General features: G+C 39.4%; 1 protein-coding gene across 3 annotated transcripts; it reads right to left on the minus strand.

The window, feature by feature from the left end:
* Window positions 1-6,477: 6,477 nt before the first annotated feature.
* Window positions 6,478-23,064, minus strand: BZW1 (basic leucine zipper and W2 domains 1). Of its 3 annotated transcripts, none has more exons than XM_081813892.1 (12): window positions 22,909-23,064; window positions 21,616-21,689; window positions 19,670-19,846; window positions 17,936-18,030; window positions 16,924-16,989; window positions 16,181-16,316; window positions 15,253-15,362; window positions 14,938-15,108; window positions 14,277-14,423; window positions 13,605-13,743; window positions 11,743-11,865; window positions 6,478-11,340 (listed from the first exon to the last, which is right to left on the minus strand). In XM_081813892.1, the coding sequence occupies exons 2-12, from the start codon at window positions 21,677-21,679 to the stop codon at window positions 11,309-11,311; spliced, it is 1,260 nt and encodes a 419-aa protein (XP_081670018.1). In that variant the 5' UTR covers window positions 21,680-21,689; window positions 22,909-23,064; the 3' UTR covers window positions 6,478-11,308. The 3 variants fall into 3 exon arrangements, with proteins under 3 accessions (XP_081670018.1, XP_081670019.1, XP_081670017.1); XM_081813893.1 differs by lacking the exon at window positions 22,909-23,064 and adding an exon at window positions 22,616-22,638; XM_081813891.1 differs by lacking the exon at window positions 22,909-23,064 and adding an exon at window positions 22,403-22,503.
* Window positions 23,065-25,044: the final 1,980 nt, after the last annotated feature.

A 25,044-nucleotide genomic window follows, 5' to 3' on the forward strand; every position in this document is an offset into this window, starting at 1 on the left:
CTAAATCAAAAGATATGCTTATTTAAAATTTTGATTCATAATGCCAAACTTCCTTTCACCAATAACTGTCTTAAGATGAAATAGAAGAAATAGAATAGGAGTACCTGGCTGGCCCAGTTGGTATAGCATGCAATTCTTGATCTCAGGGTTGTGGGTTAGAGTCCCAAGTTAGGTGTAGAGATAACTTAAAAATAAAATTAAGAAAAATTTTAAAATAAAATCTTAGGGGTGCCTGGGTGGCTCAGTTGGTTAAGCCTCTTCCTTTGGCTCAGGTCATGATCCCAGGGTCCTGAGATCAAGCCCTGCATTGGGCTCCCTGCTCCTCGGGGAGCCTGCTTCTTCCTTTCCCTCTGCCTGCCACTCCCCCTGCTTGTGCTCTCTCTCTCTCTCTGACAAATAAATAAACAAAAACTTAAAAAAAAAATCTTTAAAAAAAAATAGAACAGAAGACATAATAAGAGATTGAATTAGTAGTTAAAAACTTTTGCATGAAGAGGGGGCCTGGCTGGCTCAGTAAAAAAGGTATGTGACTTTTCATCTTGGTGTTGTGAGTTCAAGCCCCATGTGGGTGTAGGGATTACTTAAAATAAAACTAAAAAAAAAAAAAAAATCTTTGCACAAAGAAAAGCCCAGGCATAGATGGCTTCACTGGTGAATTCTACCAATGTTTAAAAAATTACCATCAATTCTTTGTAAACTCTTAGCAAACACAGAAGAGGAACACTTCCCAACTTATTCTATGAAGCTAATGTTAACCAGATACCAAAAACAGATGATGGCCTCACAGGTAAAGAAAACTGCAGACCAGGGTACCTGGCTGGCTCAGTCAGTAGAGCATGCAACTCTTCATCTCAGGGTTGTGAGTTCAAACCCCACGTTGGGTGTAGAGATTACTGAAAAATAATATCTTTAAAAACAAATGAAACAAAAGAACTACAGGCCAATATCCTTTATGAATACAAATGCAACACTCTCAACAAAATACTAGAAAACCAAATATAGCAACATATGAAAAGATTGTACTGTGACCAAATGGGATTTATCCCAGGAATGCAAAGAACATGGTTCAATATATGAAAATCAATCAGTGTAATGCACCAAATTAACACAATAAAAGACAAAAACACTTGATAAGCTCAACAGATGTGGGAAAGTCTTTGACAAATCCAAAATTCTTTCATGATAGAAACACTCAACAACCTTGGAATAGAAGGGAAATTCCTAGAATATTATTCAGTCATATAAAAGAAGAAAATCCTGCAATTTGTGGCAACATGGATGAACTTGGAAGACATTATGTTAAGTGAGATAAGCCAGACACAGAAAGACACATACTGTATATTCTGATTTTTATGTGGAATCTAAAAACCATAGAACCAGAGAGTAGAATGATAGTTGCCAGAGAATGAGGGATAGGAGATGGGAGAGATGTTGGTCAAAGAATACAAACTTTCAGTCATAAGATGAATAAATTTGGGGTGTCTGATATGCAGCATGATGACTGTAGTTAATATTACTGTATTGAGTACTTGAAATTTGCCAAGGGAGTAGATATTAAGTACTCTACACACACACACACACACACACACACGGTAATTATGTGAGGTGATGGATGTTAATTTGATTGTGGTAATCATTTCTCAATGTATATGTATATTAAATAATCACTTTGTATACCCTTAACACATACAGTTTTTATTCATCAGTTATATCTCAATAAAGCTGAAAGAGGAAAATTCCTCAATCTGGTAAAGGACATCTATGAAAAACCCACAGTTAACACTGTACTTAATGATAAAAAGACTGAAAACTTTCCCCTTAAGATCAGGAACAAGAAAAGGATGTCTGATCTTGGTACTTCTGTTCAGTAATGAACTGGAGATTCTATCCAAGGCAAATAGGCAAGAATTCCTCAGAAAGGAAGAAGAAAAATTCTCTATTTGCAAATGACATGAACTTGATATGTGTCAAGAAAAATCCTAAGGAATCAATAAAAAAAAAAAAAGAGAAAGAAAAATCCTAAGGAATCTACTGAAAAAACGCATTAGAACTAATAAATGAGTTCACGAAGATTGTAAGATACAAGACCAATATATAAAAATCAATTTTTTGTATCTCTATGCACTAGCAGTGAATAATTTGAACATGAAATTTTAAAAATTCCATTTACAGTAGAACCACGGAGAACAAAATATTTAGGGATAAAGTTAGCCAAAAAGTTCAAGGTTTTACACTGAAAACTACTAAAACATCATTGAAAGAAATTAAAGAAAACCTAAATAAGTGGAAATACATTTCATATTCATGGGTTGTAAGACTTAATGTTGTTAAGATGGCAATACTCATAAATTGATCTAAGATATAACAATTCTTTTTTTTTTAAGATTTTATTTATTTGTTTGAGAGAGAGAACAAGTTGGGGGAAGGATAGGGGAGGGGGAGAAGCGGATTCCCTGCTGAGCAGGGAGCCTGATGTGGGACTCAATCCCAGGACCCAGGGATCATGACCTGAGCAGAATGCAGAAGCTTAACCGACTGAGCCATCCAGGCACCTTAAGATATAACAATTCTTATTAAAATCTCAGCTTCCTTTTTTGCAGAAATGGATATGCTAATTCTAAAATGTGCATGGAAATAGCCAAGATAATTTTTTTATTAGAGATTTTATTTATTTATTTATTTGAGAGAGAGAGAGAAAGCAGGCAAGTGAGGGGAAGAGCAGAGGGACAGGGACAAGCAGACCCCATGCTGAGTGTGGAGCCCAACATGGAGCTCCATCTCATGACCCTGAGATCATGACCTGAGCTGAAATCAAGAGTTGGAGACTCAACCGACTGAGCCACCAAGGTGCCCCCAAGACAATTTTAGAAAAGAACAAAGTTGGAGGATTCACACTTCTCAATTTCAAAACTTACCACAAAGCTACAGTGAGAATCAAGACTGGATGGTACTGTAATTAGGATAGACATATAGATCAATGGAGTTGAAATGAGAATCGAGAAATTGGGCATTTTTGAAAAAGGTGCCAAAATAATTCAAAGGGGAAATAATATTTTCAGGAGATGTTGCTAAGACAACTGGATTTCTACATGCAGAGTTGGGGGTTGGATCCCTACCTCACACCACATATAAAAATTAACTCAAAATGGATCATATACCTAAATGTCAGAACTAAAAGTATAATACTTTTGGAAAAAAGCATAGGAGTAAGTCTTTATGAACTTAGATTAGGTAGCGGTTACTTTGATATGACAACAAAAGCACCAGGATAAAAGACAAAAATAGATAAATGGGACTTCATACAAACTCAAATTTTTTTCTTTTGCTTCAAAGGATAGCATCAAAAAAATGAAAAAACAACCTACAAATAAAATATTTGCAAGCCATATAAAGAAATTATGCCCTTGTATGCAGAATATGTAAAGAAGTTTTACAACTCAATAATGAACCCACTTAAAAATAGTCAAAAGATTTGAATAGACATATCTCCAAGGAATATATACAAACAGCCAAGAAGATATGCAACATTATCACTTATCAGGTTTCCTTGCAAATAACCAAAATGAGATAACACTTCATACTCACTAGGTCGGCTACAGTCAAAGAGGCCAACAATAATGTATTGAGGATGTAGAGAAATTTGCTAGAGGGAATGTAAAAATTGCACATCCATTCTTTTTTTTTTTTTTTAAAGATTTTATTTATTTATTTGACAGAGAGAGACACAGCGAGAGAGGGAACACAAGCAGGGGGAACGGGAGAGGGAGAAGCAGGCTGCCCGCCGAGCAGGGAGCCTGATGCGGGGCTCGATGCAGGGCTCGATGCGGGGCTCGATGCAGGGCTCGATGCGGGGCTTGATGCGGGGCTCGATCCCAGGACCCTGAGATCATGACCTGAGCCAAAGGCAGACGCTTAACCAACTGAGCCATCCAGGCACCCCTGTGTATCCATTCTGGAAAACATTTGGGTCCTTCTTCAAAAAGTTAGATGTGGAGTTGCCATGTGGCCCAGCAATTCCATCCTAGGTATATACTCAAGAGAAATGAAAACAAATATTCAGGGACACCTGGGTAGCTCAGTCATTTAAGCGTCTGCCTTTGGCTCAGGTCATGACCCCGGGGTTCTGGGATCAAGTCCCACATCAGAAGCAGGGAGCCTACTTCTCCCTCTTCCTCTGCCTGCCGCTCCGCCTGCTTGTGCTGTCAAATAAAATCTTAAAAATAAACAAACAAAAATTCGGCTCTGTCTATTGTTGCTTTGTAATGCTAAGCAAGTCTGTTGTTCATCTTCATGGTCCAAAAGCCCTGTTTGAACCCCAGTCACCATGCCCATTTCCCAGCTACAGACAGGAGAAAGGGAAGACATGACCTCTTCAAGGCCACTGGAAATAGCCCATTCCACCATCCAGAACTTAATCATGTGGCCATACTCCTAGTCTCTCCTAGGGAGGCTAGGAGATACTTTTTGAGCAGTCATGTGTCCAGCTAAAAGTTGGGGATTCTAAGAAAAAAATCAGGGAATATCAGAGGACACGGTTAGTTTCTGCCACACAGGTGTACAGTGCTGGGGATCTACCTGTTATATTAGTTTTCTGAATTTTAATACAGTGCCCTTACTCTTACCATATCCACCAGTCCGTAGGCCCCACCTCTTTTCCCTAACTCCTTTCTGCAGATGGTAAACCTTCTGTTTTCTGCTGTGTTTAAGGGCAGTCACCTGGCGGTTTAAGTTAAGGGGAGCAGATAGACAAGGTGGCTACTCCTTTTAGACTCCAATAATCTCATCTGTTTTCAGCCCTGCTCCTTGCCTTAAAAGAAACCAGTGCCCCCAACTTCTGAGACTTCCCTTGGTCCTGTAGTATTGATCTAAGTTATGGCTCGCTCTCCGCTGCACTGCAGAGGCTTAGCAGAACAGAGAAAGCTGAAACCACACCAGTTGGTCACCTATCTGCTTGCTTTCTTTCAACATAGATATCTGTCATCTACCATTGACTCTTTGTGGGTTTCTTTTACATGGTTATTAGAATGGACTTTGACGGGGTACTTGACCACACTCACAAAACATGGCTTCCGTTCTTGCTACTGGGCCATGAGGATTTCAGTTCATCTTCTGTCTCTTTGTACAGTGGCTACTTAACAAGCATGATGGTTTTGGGGACTTTCATTACCTTCTACTAGTTCAAATCAAACAAGAAATCTGTATTCAGGGCTTTAGTAGTGTCAGTAGCTTTTTGCTCTAACAAGAACAGCCACAGTTCACGGAGTTATTATTAGGACAGGACCATTTTAAGTACCTTCCTTTTATTTATTTTATTGTAAACTTCTCAACCACTCCATGAGATAGGCATCATTCAACCATTGTAATTCTTACTTTATAGATGCAGAAAACAAGGCTCAGAGGTTGAACTATTTGCCCAGTCACACAGCTAGTAGCTGAGTATCTTTCTCTAGTATGTTTCACGTAGGCATGTACAGTCTGTTTTGTTCAAGGTTAGGGAGTACAAACCTATTTTTTTGAAGTGTAATTTGTCTCCCGTGGTTGTTTTAATCATTTACAGATTATGTAACCCTTGAAACCAGACACTCCCGTGACAGTACCTACCGTGTGCTTGGTTTTGCACTCACCTCACTCTTGATTACCTACCTCCTCCTGTAAACCTGAATTTTGGTATCCAATTCTGTTTATTACCATAGTGCTAAAGCTCAGCGGAGCATCGGACAACATTCATTTACAATTTGTTGGCTGACAGGTTCTTCTACTTTGGTCACTTGTCATAGAAATCCTCACCACAGGACAGACATATCTTGGATTTAACCTTGTCTAAGTTGCTTCTAAATATTTACCTATTTCTAATTCGCAGAACCTTGTGCTTACAACAACCCGTCGTTTTGCATATCCTCTTCAGTATTCTAAACCCAGTAAGTATTATTGTGCCTGTTCTCACTTCTTCACTCACCTATTATTTAATGCTTGCTACCTGACAAGTACTATTGGATGCTGGGCATATAGTGGTGAATAAGAGAAAAAGGCAGATTAAGCTAAAGAATGAATCATGCAGGTCCCTCCTGGCAAAAAGGTCTTCAACTGTTTTACTTGCATTCAAAGGTACTGTTAATAGATGCCGGGGGCCTGAATTAGAGTGGTGGCACTGGAGTTGGGAGTGGAAATGGACAGAACTTGATCCATTAGACAGGAGGGCTGAAAGGGAAGTGAGCTGAAACTTTCCAGGGAGGGTAGATGGCACTTTTATGAAGTGAAACACTCAATATTTTTTGACTATTTGGATGAGTCTGAAGTATACGTGAGCCAAACAAAAGCAGAAGTGGCCTGAAGAGAAAGATCTCTGGAGGCACAGGCCTTCTGATGGTATTTAGAACGAACACCAAGGGAAAACCGCAAGGACCAGGACGAGGACTGGAGCCACAGCCAACTCCAGTGTGTCAAGGTTATTAGAACAACCAATGCAACAGTCATTGCTTCTCTCTTTATGTTAACAAGGAGTCTCATGAAATTTTATTCCATTTCAAGGGTACAGACAAGAAGCAGATTTCACAGTTAACACAGAAATAATGCAGCAATGTAATTACTGGTTTGGATGGCTGTACTTGAGGTGGTTCTGAGTGCCAACAACTATCTGGAAGGTCAGCTATCCAGTTTTCTCCGTTCTTCAACTGTTTGCCATGCCGGGGTCCATTACTCCTAACTAGAATGGAAATGAGGTGTATTTACAGAGAAAATACTCTTAAGATGCCAGCGAACATAGAACATCTTTTTGAAGTAACAGAGGCTTCAGTCTGTAATGGGTCACTTATTTCCCTAATAGGTGAACCTCTAAGTCAACTGCGTAAGCACAGCCTTCGGGATTTCAGCTTTAAAAAATGGTTTAAACTATTTTTGTCCTTAGATATTGTAAAAGTTACACTGACTGGAAACTCCTGAAATGGAATAGCTCAATTATATTTGATAACTTTGTCACACCCCAAATTCATTGTATACACTAATGCATAGTTCCCAAGCCTGCCATCAACATTCTAATTATGTCATCATTTGAACAAGGTATTGGTCCCTCCAGATAGTCTATGAAACAAAAGACTCAGCAGATTTTTCACCAGTGTTTCCTCATGGCACTACAGTGGGCACCACAAGCAGGTGAGCTTTTCATTTAAGTAAGTTTCTTACTAAAAATTACTAAGTTGACAGTGATTGAGTGCATCTGTCAAGTATCCTCATCCTTTTTTCAATTCATTAAGAGGTGAGACTATACTCCTAGAATGAGAAAAAATTATTTTAAGTGCATGGAAAATAAAAGATTGAACTTGCCAAGTCAATCAGAGAAAGACAATTATTATATGGTCTCTCTCACTCATATGTGGAATTGAAGAAACAAAAGAGGATCATAGGGGAAGAGAGGAAAAAACAAGACGAAACCAGAGAGGGAGACAAACCGTTAAAGAGACTCTTAATCAGAGGAAACATACTGAGGGTTGCTGGAGGGGAGGCGATGGGGGGTAACTGGGTGATGGACATTAAGGAGGGCAGGTGTTGTAATGAGCACTGGGTATTATGTAAGACTGATGAATCACTGACCTCTACCTCTGAAACCAATACATATGCTAACTAATTGAATTTAAATAAGAGACTAAAAAAAGAATTGGATTTGATATGGCTGCTCATTGCCCAGTTAAACAGAGAGAAAAAGTTGGGAAGCCTTTCTCATCCACATCGTGTCATACAATTATGCATGATTGGGTTTAGACACAAATCCACTGCAATTCATTTTTAAACAAAAGCCAATTATAAATTGTTTTGAAGTCAAAAGTACTTATATCTTTTAGAGTCCACTTAAATAAAGCCTACTGAAAAACTTACTATATTTTAAACCTTTAGGCCTCAGTAGGCTGGTGAATAGAAACACCTTCTATCAGGGCACCTGGGTGGCTCAGTTGGTTAAGCGACTGCCTTCGGCTCGGGTCATGATCCCGGAGTCCTGGGATCAAGTCCCACATCGGGCTCCCAGCTTAGCGGGGAGCCTGCTTCTCCCTCTGACCCTCTCCCCTCTCATGCTGTTTCTCTCTCTCAAAAAAAAAAAAAAAAAAAAAGAAACACCTTCTATCAATACTAAAGGACAAATACTTTACATAAAAAAAAAATCATGGCAAGGCAATTTACCAGAATTCCCACAGAAATGCTTAGCCTATTTTACATGGTACCTGTAAATAGCATCTGAGGAAAAATTTCACAAAGGTAGTTCAATAGTCCAAGTGATAATGCACACTAAAATTCTGGCATGTTACTTAAAGCAAACCAATATTTCTGTCAGTTCCCAATCTCCTGTAAAGTTTCATCAGTAAAATTTCAATACCATTATCCACGTGTTATGCCTAACAACTTTAAACCATTCACCTAGGATTTTAATTGATTTTTATAGATTAGAAGGATCCCAAATGATTCTATTTATGATACATTTACAATCAAGAATCTGTTAAGACCTTCAAAGCCAATGGGGAATGATATGTCTGTTGTCTATGGTGGGCTGGAGTGTAAAGCCCAACTGTTAAGACTGGCAGAAAAAAATACTATCTCAGGATATGGATACACATAAAGATATGTCTGCCAATGCAAAGGTCTATTAGGTACCCTCCCCTTTAAAAAAAGATATATCAGGTCATGCATTCACAATAGGGGTGGTGTCACCGCCAAGTGGGACCAAAAACAAAAAACGTAAAAATCACCCTTACTCTTCTTCATGTATAAAAAGCAGATACATCTCTCAGTCACATGCATTTTCTCTCACCACCATCACTATGCTATGTCCAAATACGCTGTGGCATTTTTGGTATTTGGAATTTTCTAGGAACAGAGTAATAAATATCTCTAGGACAATACTCCCAGAATAATTAAGAAACCTATGATCAGCTCTAAACACATATTTAATTATGGCACCTAAGGAGACTTATCCTTAGAAACCAACACCAAGTTTGGAAAATCAACTTTTATCCAATCATAATTACAAGTACAATTTTAACATCTAGATTAAGCATTACATATTTGAGGCCATAGGTGGGCACTGGGAGCTGAGTTCCAAAATTACCACTTAAAATTCAAAATGAAAATCTGCAGTCTTTAGGAAGCATTCCCTTTCTTTACACTATACTGTCACAGGTGACTTATCCATTTACTGTAATACTGTAGTAAGTAAATACTACTTTGTCATTATGAAGAAAAAAACTACGATCAGACAAAGATCATAATGTAGTTCTGGAAGACTACACACTCTTTCACTATACACAGTATATAATAAAATAGGGTACACTTTGTATGACAGTAACATGCAATGGTTTGGCTGTAGGAATATTAAATGTAGTTTCCGCTACATCAGAATTCTGTGTGGGTGTTTACAGTTTGGGAATCATAAGGATGAGGACAATTATTCAATGCTTACACAGTAGAGACGTCTGAACACATAACACACAGCTACTCCTAGGTATTAACATGGAATATATAAAAAAAAAAATTAAAGAAGACTGTCCTATAACCTAAGTGTAAGGATGGACTTTATTTTTTAAAAAAAGTCTTTTGAGGACTACAAATTACAAAGTAAAAGCAGATCACTATGTAGAAACCTAGTGAATACATTTTGCCTGTGCATGAAAACTTTATCAAAATTATTCATTTAACAATTTCACCCCATTCACAATGGTATCAGTTATAATGTTCTTCATAAGGTTATATATTACATGTTATTCCCTCAAGATGAACTTTTAAACACCAAATTCTTGGCTCATAAGAATGGCACCTTTGAAAGGGGCAATTTCCATTCAGTCTCTGGTGGCATTATTCCAAGCTAGTTTCTTTCATCGAGGAAAAAAAACACCTTTCAAAGTGTTCACTTTTAACATGAAGTCTCTCCACCAAAGTGGTCATATTTTGTTTTCTAATGACTACATATATATATATGTGTGTATATATATAAAATATATATATGGGTAGCAGCAAGAAAAGAAAAATGGAAATTAAAAGGCAGCCATTAAAATAAATGGATCAATTATATAGAAGAGATATTTGGCTCATGGCAATTTAAAAAGATGGCAACTCGGATATGTTAATAGCCAGGTGCTTGAGCTGTGAGTATGTTAAGAGAATGAAGCTGATCCAGTATGATCAAGTGGGAATTATTACCATCGCACTTCATTCTTTACAACAAATACTCTAAGCCAAGAGGAAGTAAGTTACATTTAGAGTCTCAATTAGAACATGCTGACCACTTAGTATTTAACAACTTACTGGGGTTAGTATAGTCATTTCCTTTACTTGCACTATTTTTATTTATTTTTTTAAAAAGTAATCTCTACACCCAATGTGGGGCTTTAACTTATGACCCCGAAATCAAGAGTCAAATGCTCTACCGACTGAGCCAGCTAGGCACCCCTAACTCACAGACTCTTTTGAGTCCTTTCCTTTCAATCGAAGTGCATGACAAGTGTAAAATACTTCAAATGACAAGATTTTTCTAAGGTACATTTGAAAATGGTTGTAATGAAAAGAATATCCATCTGTTTTGCCTGGAAAGATACAAACTGAATGCAGAAGTTGCTCAATGGGAAAAAGCTCAAATTTCTTCTTCCCACCACCTCTGCCACATACAATTTCCCAAAGAACTCACTTTTAAGCTTGTTCTCTATGGCTTTACTAACGAATGAAAACCAGAGAACAACTAACCAAGCTCAAGGACATCCGGGGTTAAAAATGCAAGAAAATATCAACATGCAAGCAATGGTCCAAATACTCAAGATTCATGTTAATGAATTCAATTACTGTATATGAGATTCTCATTGATGAGTAGGGCTTTGGGCATACCAAATTATCACACAAATCATTGCCTTTTGAGACTTTGGATACTTTTACAGTTTAATTTGCAAACAGAATTTTTATAACAAATTATTTTTAACCAAATCATATCTTGAAAACTGTTTATATAGAAAACCCAGGGAATAAAGTGAACTGTTCATTGTGGAAGGCCTTAAATTACATTATTACAGTAGAAAATACAGGAGGTAGAAGATAACTGAAAAGACTAATGCAACATTAGATTCAAATCTATAGCTCCTGTAGCTACTTAAAACATGGTTTTAGAAACTAAACCCAACATTTCCAGTAACCATAGAAACAGTTAAAATAAAATTTGCCATGAAAGCCCTTATATCATGCTTGATATAGGGAGGTAGGAAGATGTAAGAACCAGGACACATGAGACATGACATTTTATCTACAACTCCTGTTTGCTTTACTGAGGGTGTAGTTTCAAAATTCAGTCACCTTCTTCAGCTTCAGACTCAGATTCTAGAAAAGGGGAAAAATGCAGTCAAGCATTATATAAATATCAGAAAGCAGAAGTTCCCATTTATAACTTTGAAGCTCTTTATTACAATTAAGTAATTATATTAATAATCCCCTAATTATGAGGGGGATATTCAAAAGCCTTCATTTGTAAATCTAATATTTATTAAACAGTCTTAAATTTTTCAATTTCCCTCGTATGTTAGTATATTGGCCAAGCCAAAGTCAAGTTCTCTCCACCTGTCTTAAAGCAAATGAGTATTTGCAGGTCTGTCACAAATGAACAAAAATCTGTACTCAAGGTACAAAATGATATCTCAATGAAAAACGGAAGCACATTCTATGGCCGCATTAGAATTAGTTCTTGGGCTTTACCAAACAAACTGCACTAAGGAAAAGACTTACCTTCTTCAGCATTTTTGAGCCACTCTACAAACTTTTTCATTTGCTCAAGGAAGACACTTTTTCCCTTTGCAACATGTGCATCTTTATACCACTTCAAAATGGGCTCTTCACTCAGGACTTCAGCTATAAAGAGAGCAATCATTACATTCGGGAGTTTTCAGGCAGTGAGAAGCCACCTAAAGTGCAAATGCCTGCATGGCAAAAAAAAGCCTACTGAAAAGTTAGGTATGAACAATTACTGTACTCAAAACACTCAATTGGTTTCTTCAATTTTTAAAGACAAGCCCTCTATTAAGAAATGCTTTATCAGGGGCACCTGGGTGGCTCAGTCATTAAGCGTCTGCCTTTGGCTCAGGTCATAATCCCAAGGTCCTGGGATCGAGCCCCGCATCGGACTCCCTGCTCAGCGGGAAGGCTGCTTCTCCCTCTCCCACTCCCCCTGCTTGTGTTCCCTCTCTCGCTAGTTTCTGTCAAATAAAATCTTTAAAAAAAAAAGAAAAAAAGAAATGCTTTATCAACTAGTTGCCAACGTATGACCTGCAACTAGGAAAAACACTTATTAAACCAGTGATTCTCTCAACTGAAGGCAATTTACACCCCCCTTTGCTGGGACATCTGACAATGTTTAGAGACATTCTTGGTTGTTACACTGAGGAGAGATGCTACTCAACACTTTACAATGCAAAGGACTGTTACCAACTAGAGTTAAATGGCCCAAAATACCAGTTGTACCAAGGTTGAGAAACCTTTCGATAAACAATCAGGGATATCTGATGGATTACGTTAAAATTTTTAGGTGTGAAAATGGTACTGTGGTTTTACTAAAAACAAAAAAAAGTCCATGTACTTTATAAACCCATACTTTTAAAAAATTAATTAAAGGTTTCTAGGATTTGTTTATAAATAATTAGAGTGGGAGGAGGATGTAAATGAGGGTACATTTCCAAGAAACCTAACTATAACCAAAGCATGGAGTACTCACTTAGGAGTTCATTACCCTATTCTTTCTTAAAAACAAAAAATTCTGGAGATGGGATATAGACCTCTGTTCTAAGTTTAGAATACAGGAACCAACAAAATCATTTATGTAAACTAGGTCATGGAAATAATACATGTGCACACAAACTACACTTACTGGGGTCAAACTGGTATGATTTATGCAGAATCGAAGAAAACTTTACTAACAACCATAGTAAACTAAATATTGCAATGGACTCTCTCCCAACAAAGTCCTTATCTTTCTTAACCACTTTAGACCAGTTTTCTAAAATAGGATCACAGAAAAGGGAATAATAACTGAAACAGGTTTTATAATAAGCATTGTGAACTGGTCTTAAAAGACAAGTAAAAGTCTACATTGGGTAACGGGGTAGGATGAAGGGAAGTCAACTTGTCATGGGCCAAAGACTAGAGAGATTTGGAGACTATGTCTGGAGAAGAGAACTGGTAGAGAATGGGAGGTAAAGTCTGAGGCCACATCAAGATTTTAGGTTTTAACTCAATATGATTTAGAGATGTTTTGATATTAATGGACTAAAAAACACCCAATTTAATTAGAAACAATTTTGTCCTATGATTAGAGTAAAATATTTTATGGAGCTAATGTTCAGACAACTACTCCTTGGAATTATTAGGGAGTATTCTAGGATTTTTTTTTTTTTAAGATTTTATTTGAGAGAGAGAGAGAGGAAGGTGAGGGGGAGAGGAGAGAGAGAAGCAGACTCCCTGCTGAGTGTGGAGCCCCACAGGGGGACTCAATCCCAGGACCCTGATCATGACCTGAGCCGAAGTTAGACACTTAACTGACTGAGCCATCCAGGCGCCCCTAGGATTTTTATCACCGAATTTAAAATTTAAATTACCTTTATAAAAAAGCACCACGATTTTCTGGAAGGCTTTCATGAAATGAATGTTGTCATAGCAATACTCCTGAATCTTCAGTAACAGAGTCAGCTCAGACTGACCTTGAGTAGTAAAGGCAGCAAGTAGAGGGCTGTATTGCTTTTAAAGGGAAAGGAGAAAAAGTTTTGTCATTTATTACAATGACCCTCCATTCCAAAATTCCTAAAATACAAGACTGATCTTTTAAAGTCACTGTGAATTATATTCCATGTAATGGAAACTAAAACAAACAAACAAATAAAACAGAACAGAAGAATCTACTAAGCATCTAAGTCAAATAAGCAATACTGCACCAGGGATTCCAGACAACTGTCAATGCGATGTTAATAATTTAGAGGATAAAAAAGGAGTGCTCTTATTTTCCAATATTCCCTCAAAAGCAAACACCAAATTGCAGGCATATGCTATTTTTAAACGTGTATTTGTTTTTAACCTGTGAACCAAAGAAAGGTGGAGTCAGACTTTTTAAAAGATTATCAATAGTTTATAACTATCACAAATAGTTATTTGTCTACTCACTGGTGGTTATCCCCAGGAACCACAGGATGTGATACATCCTCTAAGTACAGTAACACCTCACTTATCCCCACTAAAAAGCAGAATAATGTTTTGTAAAGGCATAGTTCTAATACCTTCAAGTGCTTGATGGCCTGCTCTGCTACAAGCTCTTCCTTTTTGTTCCATTCCACGGTGCTCATTACGCTGGACCAGACTATCCCAATGACAACGGGTTCTGGGATGTTGTTTTTTTTCATCTCCTCCTTGACATACAAAATTATCTGCAAAAAGATCAATTTTAGTAAAAGAAATCAATTTTGAGATCAGACGAGATCGGGTGCGTTCAGGGTGGTATGGCCACAGACAAGAAATCAATTTTGATATGTACACTCTGCACATCAAACTCAGACCTTTTACAAAAACATAAAACCACCTTTCCATGCAACTGGCAATGACCACAAGTGTGCCATATGTGATCAGAGAACTTTTAGAACTGGAAGGGATGGGCCTGTAGTCCAAACCTTAATTTACACACAGGCAAACTGGCTAGGAAAGGACGGAGATGGAAACAGATGATCTATCCACTGGCTTGCACCCTACAAAATCCCCAAGCATTATAATTTCTGGGCACTAATAAAAGACTAAATATGAAAAATGATGAAAAGCCCCAGCGTAACATCCTATAGCTATTAATTAAAACCCACTCTGGTGAAATACTTTAAAACTAGTCAAGTGAATAAACATTTTCTTAGTCAGAAAAAAATCATTAAGATGGTTTAAACAAAAAAATCTTACATCCTTAAATGGATCACCACGGGACATCTGTTCTTGAAGTTCTTTCTGGAGTTCCTTTCGAGCTCCTATGGTTTGCTGATTTCGAACATATTCTGAAAGTTCTTTCAAGCCTGCCTCAGTAAAATACTTAGTGAAGTGTTCAACGCTTTGTTTATTGGCAGGAAAAAGTTCCTGAAAGGAGAATTTAATCTGGTTAAATGGTCTTTAATCCTATCAAGAAAAACACCTCCTCTTTTCACAGATTAGAAATGAGAAAATTCCCTTATTACACCACGTGTTGGCAACAATGGGAAGAACGAGAAACAAATTACAAACCATCAGTCTGTTATCCATGCTGACTTTCCGAAGACTTGCAGCTACTGCATTGATATCTTTTTCATTTATCCATGATTTAAAGAGCTTTACAGCAAAAGCTGCTGAAACCCCTGTAGAACAAAAGAGCTTACTTAACAGAAGTGTAAGTGGATTTCAACCACTCTATCTCCTCATTTCAACCACACAGAATTACTCTTTATCCCTAAACTTCCTTCTGCCACTAAGCTGCTTACGATTTCACTCCAATTTCTCTCTTCTATCATTTGCAAGTTATGTATTTTAGTCGTTAAACTGCTTTTGAAATGTGTAAAATGACACTCGACAGGGTCACTGTGGGAAACAGGCACATTAAGTACTTAGTACTCTAGTTTAAAGTTAGTTTTTGGGGCGCCTGGGTGGCTCAGTCCTTAAGCGTCTGCCTTCAGCTCAGGTCATGATCCCAGGGTCCTGGGATCGAGCCCCGCATTGGGCTCCCTGCTCGGTGGGAAGCCTGCTGCTCCCTCTCCCAAATAAATATAAATATAAATAAAATCTTAAAAATATTTTTTTTTAAATAAAAAAAGTTAGTTTTTTAACTGTAGAGAATTATTTAACTATGAAAATGACAACAGGGACCTTATTTTCTTTTTGGCTCAACATTTCCCCCAACTGGAATTAATTATTTCTGGGTTTCCCTCGCATTTCTCTTTTTATGTTACAGCCACATTTGTCTGAGCTTTGGATATCTGCTGTATGCCTAAAGATAGCCAAAGGTATACATGAAATATCTAATGAATTTTATTAAATTTAAGGATAGTTAAGAAAACTATCACACAGTCGTATCTACATAAACTATATCCTAGCTTTTGTATCAGTTCACACCTTTCATGCTCTTATCTATCCCCACCCTCAGCCAATGAAAGACAACTCTTTACTAAAGGCTGATTACCTTCTTTAACCAAATTCTCATTATAAAGGCTATTAAGAATGGATGCATTAAGTGTTCCATTAGCCAGAAGAACACCAGTCAACATAGCCAGCTTGTTCCTCTCCGACTCTGAAAAACCCTTTAAGAACAGCAGCAGCTATAAAAGTAAATAATTAGAGGTTAAAAGAGCAATTACATTATGTAAAGAGAAGCAGTAAGGCAAACTATATTGGTTAAAAGTGTGGGCTCTGGGGTCTAACCATCCAAATTTTTATCTCAGTTGTAATAGTAGCTGAGTGATCCTGGGCAAGTTACTTAACCTCTGTGCCTCAGTTTCCTCATAAGTAAATGTGGATAATAAAACTTGCCTCATAGGGTTTTTATATTAAATGAGTTAATAACTACAACGATGCCTGAAACGTGATGTTATTATTAACATTACTAGATTTTTTGGTCGGCCTATATACAGAATGCCTAAGACTCCAATAACAAGTATGTTAAATTTCTTTCTCAATATGCTTAGCTCTGATCCTCTACCCCCTATCTTGGACAGACCCCATTTTGATCTTTAGCCTTTTGTCACTTGTTTGGACACAAAGCTAAGAAACACTGTAAAACAAATTAAACTAAATGATATACCCCCAAACCACATTTCAGGCCTACATAAACAGCTAATCATTTCAAATCTGTGGCAGTATTAAGATACAACGTTCTCCTCTTTGACCCCAACCTTTTGTTTCCATAAAGCATAATGTTCTTCATACCTTTTTTACTTCATCTTCGAAACCTTTCTCCAGGTATTTGTAGCGCCTGATTAACTTGTTAAAAACCTATTAAGAATAGTGAAGGAATTTAATAATTTCATAACTACAGATGCCAGATTGCTAAAAGATCTGAGTATTTCATAGTATCTTTTTAAAACATCAAAGTAAACCTTCCACTGGATATGAGTTTACAAGCTGTTAAAGCCAGCTTAGGAAGAGTCTGTCAACTCCCAAACCCTATAATATACCGATCTTAACACTTAAGCCACCCCGCAATAGATTTTTATTGCCAAATGTTAAAGCAAGGACTAATCATTGCTCAAATACAAGTCATTTACCCATTTTTTTTTTTTTAGTCATTTACCCATTTGTAGGATATTAACAGAGTAAGATCATAGAATATAGTTCTATTTTCCTAATGACACAGACAACAAATCTCTAGGCTAGATACACTTGAATTCTTTGCTTACAATGACACAAACCTAACTATGTACGAAATCTTCAAATGAAATTTTGATTGGTAAGCTAATCTGCCTATAACCCATTCATCTTTAAGAAGTTACATGAAGGGGCGCCTGGGTGGCTCAGTCAGTTAAGTGTCTTGACTTTGGCTCAGGTCATGATCTGAGTCCTGGGATTGAGTCCCTGCCTGTCCCTCTGCCCCTCTCCCTGTTCATACTCTCTCTCTCTCTCAAATAATAAATAAAATCTTAAAAAAAAGGTTATATGTAGAATAATTCTATGATGCAACTCATGACAAGGATATGATTTTCCTTTTCACTTGAGGTTTCTCTTAAAAAATGGACTAACTCCAAAGGGACAAGTAGGAAAATAACTAATTCAATCTTTCCTGCTTTGTTTTCCTTAACCCATTTCATTATATTGCACCAAAAAGTATCTCTAAATCTTCAGTTCTAATTCCTTCAACTTTCTACCCGCAACCTCTTAAAAGTAGACTATTCCTATTCAGACGGATAGCAGCTAACTGAAATAAATATGTAGTCTCATTTACCTGAGCAAATGCTTGCATGGTCTCTAGGTCTTCTTGTGCTGCGAACACACAGACATCTGTACGCATCATGTCATCTGCCAGTGTACCACCTGGGGCTAGGATATATTTTACAAAAAATTTGCAGTGACATTTAAAATTAGTAATTGCTTCCATCTTACTTTCTGTAAGGATTCCCATTGTAAAATAAAATGATAAAAATTCTAAAAGATGACCTGAAAGCAAATTCAGTATCTCAGTAGGAACATGGCTAGTTGGTTCAGTATGTGTGAAAAAAATGAAACACTTTAAGGGAATAACCCCCTTTAGCAATCAATTAAACTCGCTGCACTAACCATTCAACAGTATCAAATCTGTCACACAAGTGAAGATGTTGAGTTGGTTTTGATAATGTAACTTTTCATACAGAAAACAACCCTTCAAGTTACCAAAGAGGCTGGGCTATAAAAACCTACAACTTAAGAGACTTTATGTTTTACATACATTTGTACGTATTTATGGATAAAGTGATGTCTGGTATACACTCTGAAATCTGGGGAGGGGGATGAAGTCAGTGGAGTCATAACCAGATTAAGACCGTTGACAATTACTGAAGTTGGGTAATAGACAAGAAGTCTGTTTTACTATTCTCTCTAGGGTATCTTTGAAAATTTCCTTAGTAAAGGTTAAAAAAAAAGAATTTTAAAAGCAGGCTTATTGATAGTATTGTAAATAGAAAATGGATTTTTCTTACTCTAAACTGGTAATGCAGTGGAAGAAATACTCATTGACTAGGCATTAGAACATATGAACATTCCTTGGTTCTACCACTGAGTAATTATTTGAGTGCATATAAGTCACTAAAACCTCTCTAAGCCTCTACCCTGCAAGCTTACAAATAGAGTTCTGATTCTATCAGCCTGGTTGTGAGGGTCAATACAGTTATCACTGTGAAAACATTTTGAAATATCTTAAAGAGCTATGGAAATGAAATTGCCATCATCATTTGAATATATATAGCTAAATGGCACATTCTCTTAAGATACCCTGAGTTGCTGAGGGTGGAGGCAGAAGTTAAGTTAGAGCAGCGCTGTGCAACAGAAATAGAATGTGAGCCACACGATGTAATTTCCTATCATCTAGGAACTTTATTAAGAATATTAAAAATAAAGTGTAATTTTAATATACTCTAACCCCACATATCAAAAATATTGATTTTAACATTTCAGTATTCAAAATATTATTGACAGGTCTTAACATTCTTTTTTCTATTAAGTCTTTAAAATACAATGTATATTTGACACTTATAGCACGTCTTGATTTAGATTAGCCACGTTCCACATGATAGCCACATGTGGGTAGTGGCTGATGTATTCAAGAGTGCAGGATTAGTCCTCAGGCATACAGAGGTAGTACTTCCTAAGACAGAAGAGGTAGGGGTTTCTCCATTAACTCAGAGTGTTCAAACACAAGCTGGAAAAATTATTGATTGGGGATGTATTAAGGACAGAGGTATGAGAAAAGCCATCCCCAAGTGTTATGGTTTTGTAACAGATTTCAACTATAAAGCTAGACAAGGCACAAGGCAAGATAATTTGCTAAGTTACTATGATCTGGGAGGAAAAAAAAAAAGGAAAAATCCCAAAGAGGTAAAAAGCCAAAAACAAAGCCATCCCAATTTGACGGGACTGTCAAATAGTTCATATTCTGAATTCCACATAATCTCTATACATTACACCTCCCACAAAACCCACTTACCCAGCATTCCGCCGGCCACCAGAATGTCAAAGAGTGTTTCTGCATATCGGCGGTAATCAAGTTTTGCTCCAGAAGCATCAAGAAACTTTGCTACTGCTTCCAAATCAGTACCAGTTTCAGTTAAGCCTTGAATAATACAGTCTTGAAACTGAGTAGGGTCAAACCTCTCTTTTTCATCTGGGGGGAAAACCCCACAACATTTAGTTTAAAAGGCTTACCAAAATGCCACAAAACCACCACCTTATGAAAGTTTAAGTACTGAATAAATTAACCACATTTAGCACAATCTCATTTATTTCAATAGCTGGAAAACACAAACACAAGGAAAAGACCTAAACATACACTCTCCGCAAATGCAAGGCACGACTGCCTACTCACAAGAATTGTGTGGCTTTTTTCCTACTATTCTTTTACATAAGTCTCATAAATGATGAGTTAAGCAAGCTAGTGTGTTCCTATGGCCAGCAGACAATTTCTACCCTGAATGCTCTCCTACTGCCTCTGGGCTTTTCTGAAATTTAGGACATCCTCTAAATTTCAAGTAAATTTTTTTCTTGAGTGAAATTTTGTCCAAACACTGGAACTCTTCATTCTTTTCTTTAAATGCCCATAACACTTTCTACGTTGTTACTGTTTTTTAAATCATTTGGTACTTAACAGTGCCTTACGCACATATCCAGCCTTTCCTGAGCTGCTGTCACACACTCCATGATAGGGTTTGACTTTCCTATCTAGGTTAGATGCTATCTTAATTTTCACACAGCACCAGAGTGATCAATTCCTCCCTGCCTGCCCAGGACTTTCCTGTTTTGGCACCGAAAAGCCTATGTCCTGCAAACTGTGTTCAGTCCCAGACAAATTCGGATGATTGTTCATGCTACCCAGAACCCCACCATCAAGAACTAGGAAGGCAGGAGTGATCTCAATCTGGAACTGGGGAAGTGACAGCTCTTTCTGATGCCAATAACAATAAAATTACTTGACACTACCACATACGCAAGAGGATACAGACTCCCCCATCACTGCTGAAATGCTCTGGTTTCCAACTTCTGTTCCTCCTGAGGAAATTTACCAGGTTTAATCTAAAAAAATCTGCAAAGGCTAGAATCAAATCTTCTTCAGTCTCCCCACTACAAGAGGGCAGTCTATGATCAGGGATTATAAGACTGTAAATACACATCTCAAAGTGTCTGTTACCCAGGGCAGAGAAACAATTTATAACCAGTAGCTGACCCAGTTCTATTTCCTCAAAATTTCCTGTAAAATACGGTCAGTAGGTGTTTTTGAGCAATAACATTGAAAGATTTTGGGGAAAGTATTAATATTAAGCCCAATACAAAATATACCCGAGACCACATCTCATTTAACTTTGTTATCACTACTACAGTGCCTTGCTACAGAATTATTATTCACCTAACTACCCACTAATAGAAGCAGTTAACATAATTCTAGTACTTTTCTTACTAAGTCTGTGAGAAATATTTAATTTCAAAAGACATTACAATGTGAACTCTGTTCCATAATTAACTTCCATGCATAAAGTCTGGTTTTTCTCTCACAAACCTTCACAAAGTTTGGGAGGAATTAGCAATCACATTAGGAGCTCTCCTTTCTTAAGTTAAAACTTTTTCCCTCAAGCATAAGTCTGCTTGAATAAAATTTAGCTAGTGAAAATGCACTCCATACTCAAAAGAAAAAATGTACTTCAGCAATAAAAAGACCATTCAATAACCTGCTTAAAGACATATATGTTGATACTAAAAACTAAAGGCTTAGAAAAACAGTAGAAATATTAAGGATATATCTGAAATGGAGTCAACTAGAAATTCAAGTTCCTTTCTGGTGTTTTCTCTTAAAGTTTACTATTAAGAGACTGCCTGCCAGAGAAACCAAGATATAAGTTATTCTGGAAGTTTGAAGAGAGATATTAAAACATAAATATTTACCTCTTTTTCTGGTTTTAAAACGCTGGCCTGATAGCGTTGGCTTTTGCTGCTTTTGATTATTCATAAAAGACACCCTAAAAAAAGAAAAATAAGGCCTTAAAAATATCAGTGCCATAACATTCATTTTAAAAACAAAGCATCAAACCTTGGTCTAGTCACATATAAGTCAAATATAACACACACTTTCAGCCTGGCAATAGACCTGGGGGAAACAAGGAATTACCTTTGCCTGAATTAAACGTAACTTCAAAACCTGCATTTCTCCCTACAAGAAACGCTTTAAAGATGTGGTGTACACTTTCAAATGACTTTACCGCACCATAGTGACCGGTGGCAAATCATCCATCATAAACATAATTGGTTTCCTCCTCGTTCCTCTTTAAACTCTCCTACATATTCCACTACTTCTAAGCACCACCGTAGGCTAAAAGAGATTACCACCATAGTCAGGAGGTATCCAAAACGTGTACGTCAATTTTCAGACACCGGCAAAGGCGAAGGCCTTCTACAGAGGGGCTTATGAGCAGCACCAGCCTACCAAGTCGTGCCTGGGACTGCAGCGGCCGCTTGTACCACCCCAGCCTGCAAAACGACCTGGGAGCCGGCCTAGCCTCCTTTGCCCCGTACCCTGCAATCCAAGTCTCCTCCCCGGGCACGTGTCTCCCCCTCCACACCCTTCCTGTGTCCGCCGCTCGAGCGCGATAACGCGCCCCCACCCCAGGACCCCCTTGGCCAGCGCGGGGCGCCGTAGGGGCTGCTCCCGGCCCGCAGCCCCTTCCTCACTCACCCCGTCGCCGGCGGTGGCGGCCGCCGCAACGAGCGGACCACAGGCGCCGAGGCGCTTCGCGCCGGGGGCCCCGCCGCCCCGTACATCCGCCCGCCCTCCAGCGAAAGCAGCGGCGGTGGAGGCGGCCGCAGAGGTGATGGCGGCTCCTCCGCCCCGCCCGCCAGAACCCCCCACGCGCACATCACCCAACAGAGGCCGCAGCGACTTTGTTACCCAGGCTGGGCAGGGCGGCAGCGGGGGCCTGCCTCGGCCACTGCCTCGCTCCCCGGTGCCGCAGCGCACACCCGGGCCCCACGTTCCGGCCCGGGCCGCAACCCCTCGACCTCCCTGCTGAGGCGGCGGCGGCGGCGGTGGCCCTCGAATCCAGGCCCCGGATCCGGCCTGGCCTCATGCGGCGGCCTCCGCTCGGGCCCATTCAGGCCGGGCCGCACCTGACCTGCCACCCGCCCCGTCCGACGACGAGGGGCCACAACGTCGGCCAGGGCCAAGCGGGCGTCGCGCCTCACCGAATTTAAGGCGAAGAGAAAAGAGCCAGAAATCCCCGATGTGGCGGCAACTGCGGCGGTGTCTCCCCTGCGACCGGAACTAACGCGAGGAGGAGGGAAGAGGTGTCACCCCCGCCCCGGCCGGCCTCCTATCGCGAGATTTCTTCCCCTAGCGTCCTCCCCCGCGACCCTCCCTGTCGCGGCCTTGAGCCTCCGCCTTTTCCATTCCGTGGGGTTCGGGGTGGGACAGTAGGAAAGGAGAGGGAGGAGAGTTTTCAAGGCTTCTTTGTTTCTTTATTGGGTTCCAGGTTTTCCGGAAACTTATCCTAGACTAGCCTCTCTTTTTTCCTTCTCCGCTTCATCCGGCCTCTTGGCACAGGGAGGGCTTAGAAAAGCAAATACCCCGCCCCCACCCCCTCCAGTCCTGGAGAAGTTGGACACGTCCGTCCGGAGTCCCTTCCCGTAGACGTCCCCCCGCCAGTGCAGGAAGTCGACGTCCGAGGGCCGGGTGCGCTTGGACCCTTTTGGGGCGGTGACTGAGTTTGGCCTAGGGGCCGTCTGCCGACCTCTGCTCCCGCCGGGGTTGGTAGAACTCGCTCAGGTTAAGTCCGAAGCGGGGTGACTTTGCTTTGCGGTGCTGGCGGGGTGGGTTGTGCACTGCCTCTCAGGAGGGAGGGGGATCCGGATGGAGGGGTTCAGAAGAAAAGTCTGCCCTCCGACTGTGGCCGCTACGCTTTGCAGTGAGTGGTCTTTGTCATTTTCTTCTCTGAGTGTGGTGCTTGCGGGGACCTGGAGAGCATCAGAATCCCCTGAAGGACTTTTTAAAACACAGATTACTCGGTCCCACAAGCACAGATTATGTAGATCTGTTGTGGGACTCAAAAATGCGCATTTCTGACCAGTTCCATGTGATGCTGATGACCCTGGTCTAGGAACTACACTTTGAGAACCACTGACTTAGAGGGCTGGGGGACAGGGTAATGTGTGTGAAAAGCACTGTGGACATTATAAAACTGAACAAATAGCGATGCTGTTTGTCTCGCGTTTTTATTCCGTTTGTATTAGTAGTTTGCCTCTGCATTGTTACTTACCCTCCTACCAAAAAAACAAAAACAAAAAAAACCCAACACCAAAACCCCGTAAAATCAGGGTTTGTTCCTACATTCACCTTTCCTGGACTCTGCTTCTCTTCCTTATCAAACATTTTGGATAAATTAGTTTGTATTAGTTGATTTATTTTCTTTATCTGACCTCTGCCCCTTTTCACTTGCAACTTTTTGGAGAATTACTTCTCAGAGTTCTTTCCTGAAATTATTGCCAACTCCAGGGATCTTTCAGTCCTCACCCTCCTTTCCTCCTCTGAGCATTTAGGGCATTACCCATCTCCTCAAAACTTTGTTGCAGTTGTCCTGGTTACCTCCCAGATGCTCCTTTTTGTGCTCATACCTTTTATCTTCCATCATGCTTTCTTACATGACACTCTCCATACATTCCTAGGGATTTAACTTTTCAAAGAATGCCACACTCTTCTATTGAATCATTAAATATTTGTTGAGTTTAGGCTCTGTGCCCTTTCAGGGTGAGGGAATAGCAGTGGGCAAGTCCTGAGGTAGGAAAAACCTGGCCTGTTGGAGGAACTGAAAGGGGCTAGTGTGACTGGATCTTGGTGGGAGATGGGAGGTCTGTGGGGAGCACAGTTGAGTGGTTAACAGCCAGATTTCTAAGTCTAACCCTTTCCCCCAAGCTGCAAAGCCCCACTATCTGGTATCTCCACTAAATGTCAAGCTAAACACTCAGCGCTATTGATTATTTTTCCCCCCACCCCAAAGTTGTGTTTCTCACTTCTGAAGTTCTCTTAAAGATACATGTATTCTAACACTTCACCTTATTTAATCTTCAAAACTACCTTATGATCTAGAAACTATTATTAGCCCCATTTAATAGACTGGAAGACCGAGGCATGGAGAGGTCAAGAAACTTACTCAAGGTCATAGAACTAGTAAATGGAAGAGCTTGATTTGAACCCGGGCAGTCTGGCTGCAGCACTATAGCATTATTGCCTTGCCACCAAGATCTAATTTATCCATTCAACAAATAGTTACGGAGCTAAAGACCACTAGAGATACAGAGGTGACAAGTTAGACCTCTGACCTCACC

This window comes from Leptonychotes weddellii, chromosome 3 (genome assembly GCF_054177405.1).
Source record: "Leptonychotes weddellii isolate Sample4059 chromosome 3, ASM5417740v2, whole genome shotgun sequence".
In the NCBI taxonomy this organism is placed as follows: Eukaryota; Metazoa; Chordata; class Mammalia; order Carnivora; family Phocidae; genus Leptonychotes; species Leptonychotes weddellii.

Coding starts and splice junctions, on each gene's coding strand:
- BZW1 (XM_081813891.1), bottom strand. CDS start 22,488: ATGTACGGGGCGGCGGGGCCCCCGGCGCGAAGCGCCTCGGCGCCTGTG. Junction 19,847..21,615: donor TTTTAAAACCAGAAAAAGAG/GTAAATATTTAT, acceptor TTTTCCCCCCAG/ATGAAAAAGAGAGGTTTGAC. Junction 14,424..14,937: donor GTGGTGATCCATTTAAGGAT/GTAAGATTTTTT, acceptor ATCTTTTTGCAG/ATAATTTTGTATGTCAAGGA.